This window comes from Olea europaea, chromosome 2, assembly GCF_002742605.1.
Source record: "Olea europaea var. sylvestris chromosome 2, O_europaea_v1, whole genome shotgun sequence".
Lineage (NCBI taxonomy): Eukaryota > Viridiplantae > Streptophyta > Magnoliopsida > Lamiales > Oleaceae > Olea > Olea europaea.
In genome coordinates this window covers 25,592,984-25,601,736 of record NC_036238.1, presented here as the reverse complement: position 1 = coordinate 25,601,736, position 8,753 = coordinate 25,592,984, and the positions used below count along the sequence as shown (strand labels likewise).

General features: G+C 34.6%; 1 protein-coding gene and 1 pseudogene across 1 annotated transcript; both read right to left on the bottom strand.

Moving 5' to 3' along the window:
* Positions 1-2,363: 2,363 nt before the first annotated feature.
* LOC111374432 lies at positions 2,364-7,259 on the bottom strand (annotated as a pseudogene).
* A 29-nt stretch (positions 7,260-7,288) lies between these two features.
* Positions 7,289-8,753, bottom strand: LOC111374424 (adenylate kinase 4-like). The gene is made up of 6 exons (XM_022997098.1): positions 8,744-8,753; positions 8,422-8,564; positions 8,190-8,309; positions 7,999-8,100; positions 7,820-7,917; positions 7,289-7,413 (listed from the first exon to the last, which is right to left on the bottom strand). Exons 1-6 carry the CDS (start codon positions 8,751-8,753, stop codon positions 7,392-7,394), a joined length of 495 nt encoding a protein of 164 aa, XP_022852866.1. The 3' UTR covers positions 7,289-7,391.

Here is an 8,753-nt window from a genome sequence, read left to right as displayed (position 1 = left end):
CAATAATTAAAAAAAAAAAAAAAAAAAAAAAAAAAAAAAAAAAAAAAAAAAAAAAAAAAAAAAAAAAAAAAAAAAAAAAAAAAAAAAAAAAAAAAAAAAAAAAAAAAAAAAAAAAATCCCCAAAAGTAATACGAGAGTTAAAAAATTAATTATCTGCAACAATATCGAAAAGAAGCACAGAACGGAGAGGATATAAAAATGAATAATGCTATTTGCAGTCGTCCACCTCGCGGTATACATATTAGAGGTGATTATTTGATGCATTAATGTGGCATACATATTAGAGGTGATTATTTGATATATTAACGTGGTAGTTTACACGTTATATGTGATTGCTTAATGTATTAATGAATAAAAAAAAATCACATTAATGTATCAAATAATTACTTGTCACGTGTATACTGCGAGGGTGACTATCGCAATGAACGACTGCAAATAACATTACTCAATAAAAAATACCTGGCTACAACTTTTTTTTTTTTTTTTTCCATTTTTCCGAGGGAATCCGGAAGAGCAAAAAAGGAAAATAAAGAAATTAGAAAGGGGTAAAATGGGGAATTAAAAGTAAATTGTCCAAAGCATTGAAATATATACGTGTAGGAAAGTCTTCGTTAGTCGGCCCAAAATGGTGTGCGGGTTATTGCAAATATAGCTTAAGCCACTATTTGGTTCCATTATTTATTCATTAAAATAAAAAATATGATTGTTATACATCACATCAAATCATCAAATTTAAATTTTTATTTTTTATGTGAAATTCGTAACAATTATATTTTTCATTCTCATTCTTCCAAAAATGAGAAACAAACGGGGGCTAAAACATTTTTCTTCTTGTCTTGTAATATTATTTTATTAAAGTAATTTAGTACGTTAATTCATTATCCTCCCTACTATGAGACCACGACAATTTAAGTTGTGGAAGTGAAGAATGTGTCCTAAATGTAATTTCAAATCGAACTTTTATGGGTTTCTCCTATTATAGATTAAGTCCTTGCTTGAACTCCATTTTTATAAAAAAATGTATTTTGTAATAGTGATTTTTGAAAGAATGCGTAGTTAGAAAATATTTCGATTTACGTGTAAAATTATTTTATGCGAGAATATGTGACTGAAAATAAGTTTTAAAATAACGAGCTTTTCATAATTTTATTTTGTTCATAAATGTTAATAAATTTTAAATTTCAGTTTTCCAATTTATAATTGCATAAAATTAAAACTCCTGATTAGTGGATTATAATTTATACTTAAGTTGGATTTATTTTCATGAATGTAAGGGTTATATTTGTCCCTATAGAAGGAGCGGTGATTTCATTGTTTGATATAACATGAAAAAACACAATTTGAGATACAACTAAAATACGCGCTATATATTTCATTCTATATTTCTATAATTTTGACAATTCGATAAGAGACTCGTTCTCGAGGAAGAAACCCCAGCTAACTCCGTGCCAGCAGCAGCCTCGCTTTACACTCCATTTCATTGACTAGCTTGCATTCAAGTCAAGCCTACATTTTCTCATTTTCTATGACCATGTCCATGGAAGGAAAATCAGCTGTGAACTACATGATTTTTATCTTAAAGTCTTGTAGTGTCGAAAGTAGTTTAATTTTTAAATTGTTAGTGACTAGCGCAAGGTGAAGTTTCAAAGTTATAAACTATGAAATATGATGCTTGGACATAATTTTCAGCCCTCAGAGAGAAACCCTCCATTTACAATCAATATTTAAGTTAAAATTTACAAACATTCTTTAATCAGATCTATAAAATTTCATAACCTATTTTGTGTGCAACAATTAGTCTTGACTTGTAATTTCATATCGAGAAAGAAACATTCAATCATCAAATAATTTATGCTATTAACTTGCACATGAACCGCATTACAACAATGTTCTACTTTCTTTTCTTAAAGAAAATTTACTATGCCCCGTTTGGCACCATCCTTTTCAAATTTTAATGATTAAAATAGTTTTTTTTTTAAAAATGGGTGATTAAAAAAGAATGAAAATTTTTCGATTTACGTGTAATATTATTTTATAGAAATCTGTGTGGTTAAAAATAAGAGAGAGAAAAAGAATGAGACGAAAAATTTAAATGAACTTTAAATATAGATTGACAAGCACATTTTTGAGTTTATCATCGATCACTATTATATCCTCTGGTTTTAAAGATGATGGTAAGTTGAGCCTTTCTTCGCTCTCCTGCTACCTACTTTAGTGTACAGCGAGAGGGGTCCTCCCTCTTGCTCTATTCCTTAGCCCAAGTCTCAAGAGGCGGGGAAGAAACTATGTTGGTCGATCTCTCTTTTCCTCTCTTTCTAGCTGGACGTCGACAGAATAAGTAACTTATAAACAGAGAGGAGCAATGCCAAAAGTAGTCAATGTTGATCATCAAAACATACATAATCCAAAAGAAAACCATACAGATCGCTAAACATCACCTGTTCTTCATAGTTCCACATTTACAACTACCGCTCAGGCTGGGATGGGAATAATGAAAAGACACCAATTAAAGCAAGAGGTGCATTTCTCTGAGATTACAGATGACTTCTGCAATGAGTAAGCGATAAAATAGGCTTTAACAGACATCAATATCGGATGCTAGTGAATCCAGCACTCCTTCACCAGAAAGATTGAAGCTACCAGTGAATATGGCTTTCTTGAAAAAAATTATCACCCACCTTTTTCGTGATTTTTCTCACTAGCTTCAAGTCAAGCCCACCAGCCAAGACCAGTTTCCTGACTATCTCAACGAAATTGGCCGGTGCTTTGGGGATATCAATTGCAAGATCATCCGACGAAGAAGCATAGAGGAGGCATCCAGTGCTCAAGTCATTAACAGTGAAAACTTTCTTAGTAAACAAGTATTCCAGAAGCTTCACAACTGGCTCTATACATGGTGGATATTTCTCCAACCCGAGGGAAATGGACGCCTTGACAATTACAGGACGGTAAGCCGGGGACTCCATGACACGACCCGTCCCGACTCAACCTAATTGACTCGACACGTGTCGTGCACCGGTAGTAGATGCCAGCCAAATGTCGGACCCACCACCAAGGCAAACTTGACCTATTTTGACTGTGCTAATTTCTATGAAAATTTTGACAGAACTTCCCCTGTAACATGGACAAAACCAACCTGAAAAATCATCAAAATCTCAAATAGACATTTAAACCAAAAGTTTTGGAAACTACCACTTCCTCTAATACCACCACAACTACTACAAAATATAACAAAATTCGACTGAGTGCTTCTACAACATCATCCTCTCAACATGCAAGTATTACATCACTTACAAACCCTTCTACGAATATGCTTGTCACCCAAAATTAGACAATTACGTAATAAACATAAGTTCCCCAACTATTCATTAAATACTTATGAAACGGTCTCTTTTGCTTCAGCAGGCTTTCCCAAATATCTCAAAATCGACCTTCTCCTGATAGGAAAACATGGTAAAAAGATATGAGTTTATAACTCAGTAAGTGGATAGTTGAAAATAAATAAACTTTTCCATTTATGCTATTTTCTGAAAATTCTTGCACTATTTAACGTTAAGAACTTCTAAAAAAATGGTAACACTTTTAAAAAAAACTAAATATGATCATATCATAATTTCTTGGACATAATTCTAGAAAGGCAACTGTACAACATAATGACTATAAATACTTTGATATCCATGAAAAATTATGAAATATTGCTGCCTTAATACTATAAGCTGAAAGCTTTATTCTGAAAACTGAATTAACTGAATTCCATAATCTGAAATCTGATAATAGAATAAATACTGAGAAATCACACCAAAAAGAGTACCCAATGAATAGCCTTACTCGTGTACAGAGTAATCTCAATGTACAAGGCAAAGCCATTCAAATCTGATAATCTGGTCATACGTACGTAGAGCTGCCCCAAAGGCTAATCACCCTAGTACACGGCCCAAAGTCTATGTGTGTACGAGAGTGGGTCCCAAAGACCTCTGATAATCTGGTCACACACTATGGAAACACATTCACAATAGTGCAGAGCGGGTAAAATCACTGTAACTAGTCATACACTGTGGAAACACATTCACATCAGTGCAGACTGGGATAAAATCACCTAGGTACTTTCTGATGGTTTTAAAATAACTTTAGCTATACTGAAACATTTATATTCATAAAACATGCTAGTCAAATGATTTAATTGAACTGAATTTAACTTTAAAAGCAATTGTCAATAAAATCCAATTTATTCTAAAAATCATGCTATGAAGTCAACTTTATACAATAAATAACTTTAAAATTTAATGAAGACTTATTTCTGAAAAATAAGTTTTATCCACTCACAAGGTATGAGCTACAAGCTAGATAGGCTGATAGAAGTTTCCAATCGCCTCGTTACCTCCTGAAATACGATAATGATAACCAATTTAACCACTATCAAATCGAAAAACCTTAATATCTAATAATAGAACTTAATTTAAATGCTCTTGGTACTTAAATAAATTCTCAAATTTTCCTTTATTAATTGGAGCTAATCACACCTTATAATCCCTTGGTTAATCACTATTCCTTTTTCTTTTCCTTTTTCCCTTCTTCTTTTCCTCTTTTTCTCCTTCTTTCTCCGTCCCTGCTTCTTCCTGTAGGGTACTCTATGTGTGTGTGAAATAGCGTGAAATTTGGATCAAATGGTTGAATTTATTTGTCCACTAACCCATAATTGCAAACTAAGTCCTTAACTTCACTTTTTAGTAACGTTTAATCCTTTAACTTCCAAAAGTATATATATATATATATATTCCAAACTTTTAAATATATCCAATTCAACATTTATATTTTGCCAATTGCAAAATAACCCAAATAAAATATACCTTGCTGAAAATTTGAAATGAATAAATCCCCACACTTGAGCTCCAATTCGTGCAAAGACCCCTAAAATTCGACATATTATTCAACAAGTTAAAACCCTAAAATTTTTAACATAATTCATACTTTATCACCTAAAACAAATGGAAAATTTCAACCCAACTTGAAGATATCAACCTTACCTCATTTCCTCTTCTTTTTCCCTTCTTCTTTTCGTTTTTCCCTTCTCCTTTTCCTCTTTTTCTCCTTCTTTCTCGGTCTCTGCTTCTTCCCGTAAGTTACTGTGTGTGTGTGTGTGTGTGTGAAATAGGGTGAAAATTGGGTCAAATGGTTGAATTTATTTGTCCACTAACCCATAATTGCAAACTAAGTCCTTAACTTCACTTTTTAGTAACGTTTAATCCTTTAACTTCCAAAAGTATATATATATATATATATTCCAAACTTTTAAATATATCCAATTCAACATTTATATTTTGCCAATTGCAAAATAACCCAAATAAAATATTTAATTTCATTTTAGTCCTTGATTGACTTTGACTTTGACTAGTCAATATTTGAATTTTTTACTATAAAAATTGGATTGTAACACTCCAGCTCCTTGATGCATTGTAAAACTTCATCCAAAAGTCTGACACAAAAATATCCCTCCAGAAGTGAGATTGTTTTTCTTCTGAGTGCATCCGGCTTCTTTATTATAAGTGGAGCCACTGGTACAGTTGATGCCATTCTACTTGGGGCGGGAACTTGCGATCCAGGGCCTACAGCATAATCTCCATAGCAACCAATGCCATTAGCAGGAAGGGCACCACTATTCCTCATGAAACCACCACCACCCTGAGGCAGAAGTATCTGGTTCAAGGACAGTGATTTTATCGATGGAGGTTGGAAATGCCCAGTAGGTTGAACTGTTGAACCATCAGCTATTGGCATTGACAGGGACCTAGGAACTTCACAGTAATTATCAATTCCGGGCATCCCAGGTAACATACCCACTGTGGTAAGTGAATTAATAGGCAAGCCACCAGGACCAGAATCAATGCCCCCATTATTCCTGATGCTAGCAGTAGCACCTGGCTGTGATACAATATACTTCTCAGCTTCTGCGAGGATCTCAGTGATGGTTTTGGCTTTCACCTGGAAAATCACATAACAATGTCATAAAGTTTGCAAAGGAAAACATCGTAGAAAGAAATTAAATAGGCTAGGAGGGATCCACCTCTTCCAGTCTGGGAACCCAATTATTTGAATGCAAATGAACAACATCACGAATCATAAACCTCAGTCGTGGAGCTAGCTGAGGGTTTGCTGACACTTCCTTCAAACGACCGAAATAATTATCATTAATTAGCCTTGATTTTCAGTTCTCATCAAGCTGTTCCCAATGATGACAAAGAACAGGCATATGGCTTCAACATTCTCCTCAGCTGGACAACTCTTCGTATCAGGTCCTATGAGTTCCTGTCTTGTAAAACCATGCTGTAAGACCATCTTAAAAATAATAAAGACAAATCAAGATGCTAGGATGAGAGAGAGAAAAGGAGAGAAAGATCAATCAAGGACCTGAACAATGTGGTGGACAATCTTCTCCGGAACCATCTTTTGCTTCAAAAGCTCTCCTATCAGGTGAATGTTCCCGAGAGTACGGAGTTTGAACAACCTTTCTTTATCTCTTCTTTCCAACTCTTGCTCAGGGGCAGTCATCTGCCTGAGCTCTGCCCGCAATTTGTCAGCATCTTCAAATGCCTCCTGACAGATATTCAGAAGAACTCTCTTAAATGTGATTTCTTTTCCACCAGGCTCATCAGATGGGAAGGGAGGAAGCTTCTCATTCAGATCAGAACATAGTTGTGCATACATCGGACAAAATGTTGGCTCCAGCACAGCCTTGTCAGATATCAAAGAGACAACTCCCTGCACGACAAATAAAACAGCAGAAGTACAAGCATAATTAGGCTACGAGTATATGAAGACATAAAGAAGAATCAAAATCCCAGCATAAAGACACGAGTTTGTGATCCCAGATTCGACAAGTCGACTCTTGAGAAGATCAAATTTCTCAGGAGTCTTCTTGTTCAGTATGCTGCAACAAGAATGTATTGGACAGAATCATTCGTTAGCATAGGAAGTATGTCAGTAAATAATCCTAAAACTAGAAATAGATATAAAACCAACAACCATCAACAGCATCTCCACCATCGGATCCTAGCTAGGACATCCGGATAGGAAATTATTATCTTCATTGTGTGCAGAAGCTAGATTGTCACCAACATATAGTGATTGAGGCGGATCATGAACTTACAGACATCAAAAAGAATTTGGATACAAGTAATACAAAAAAGGGATGGTGGTGGAACTCAATTGCAATAATAGCAGCTACAAAGCAGAGAATCTCCTGCTAAGGTTGTTAATTCAAGAATCCAACGTCGACACTGCCGTAATTTTTATATACTTTAAATTTCCAATACTCGAGGGACACTTCTTGAACTCGCCTCAGAAACATTTCCAACACATATGTGGCATGTCACAAGGACAACTGTCTCTACACGTCAAGGCATAAAAAGCCACATGCTGTAAATTTTGGAACATAAAATTAGTTAAAACATTTAATTATCAAAAGTTAGTGAGAAAAAATGACAATAATGTGAGAAAAACATGATGTATTTGTTTTATTTCTACTGTATGCATTTTCTTGCTCTTTCTGTAGTAATTTATAATTTAACCCAAAGATATCTTAAATCACTCCTCTGATTCAATAGATCTAAAATGGGCAAAACCCTAAACTAAAAAAGTATTTATCTTTTCAGAAAAATATTTATAAGAAAAGAAATTGTATAAATGTATAATTTTAAAAATTATAAATCAGTATCCCTGTGTGTCCATGTCTGTGGTTTCGAGAATAACATATTGCATATTTAAATATGTTTGAGTTACCGAACAACACACATTAAATGAAGACCGACACTGGGAAAATTACCGTTTCACTGTTCTTAGGACACGCTCCTTCTCAGGAAGAGTCCCCCTCCAAGCAGAATGGAGCACCTCTTCCTTGATTAAAGAGGGAGTAGGCCCTCCCTGTTTCATGGACAGAAGAAGCAGCTCACTATTGTTAACATTTGTAATAGAATCTGGCATAATAGCACCAGGTTAACTTACATAATCAACACCAGTAATCATCTTCTTCGACATGTCATCATCAGTTGCAAAGCTGATCACATTATCGATGTCAGTTCCCTGACTCTGCAGCATATCGTCAAGCTGCAAGAATTAAAATGATGAGGAAATATAAACCTGGCGAAATTATTTATCAAGTACATATTCACACAGCACGTCAACTGGTGTATAACCTTTTCCGCCTGAATCACTGTCTTCAGGAAACCATCAAGAATGAATCCCTTCTGACAAGAAGGTTTCTTCAAGTCTTCATCAATTAAACCAGCAACTTCCTCATCAAGAACAAGTTTCCCCTAAAGAAGAAAAATTATCATTTACAAAATAATCAATCAAAACAGCAAAATCTGAAGGGGACATATCTTAACAGTTTCATCCAGTGTTAATATCAAGGGAGTAGATTTCTACCTTAACTATAGCTTCTTCATCCTTTTTGGCTACCAGAGTATTAGCTGCAAAAGCAGCTCTCAACATATCATCAGTGGCCAAATGGCACAGACAGTACTCATCGTTGATGGGGGATTGAGTACCTCTTCCCGAACCCGATGGCCCTGTCACAAATCAAATTTTTTATTCATACAACTACCGACGCAATTAGTCCCATTTTCTTAAACACCACCAAATCTACTTTTATTGCCATGTTCTCCAGCACGATGAATAAGTAAACATATACATACTAAAACAAAGTGCAATGAGACTTTCTAATATTACAAAATAATAATCAGCGTACTTTCAGCCAT

Excerpts from the sequence above, each read along its gene's own strand:
- LOC111374424 (XM_022997098.1), bottom strand. Across the intron at positions 8,310-8,421 it reads ATGAAGAAGCTATAGTTAAG|GGGAAACTTGTTCTTGATGA; the intron begins GTAGAAATCTAC and ends TTTCTTCTTTAG. Across the intron at positions 8,101-8,189 it reads CAGTGATTCAGGCGGAAAAG|CTTGACGATATGCTGCAGAG; the intron begins GTTATACACCAG and ends TAATTCTTGCAG.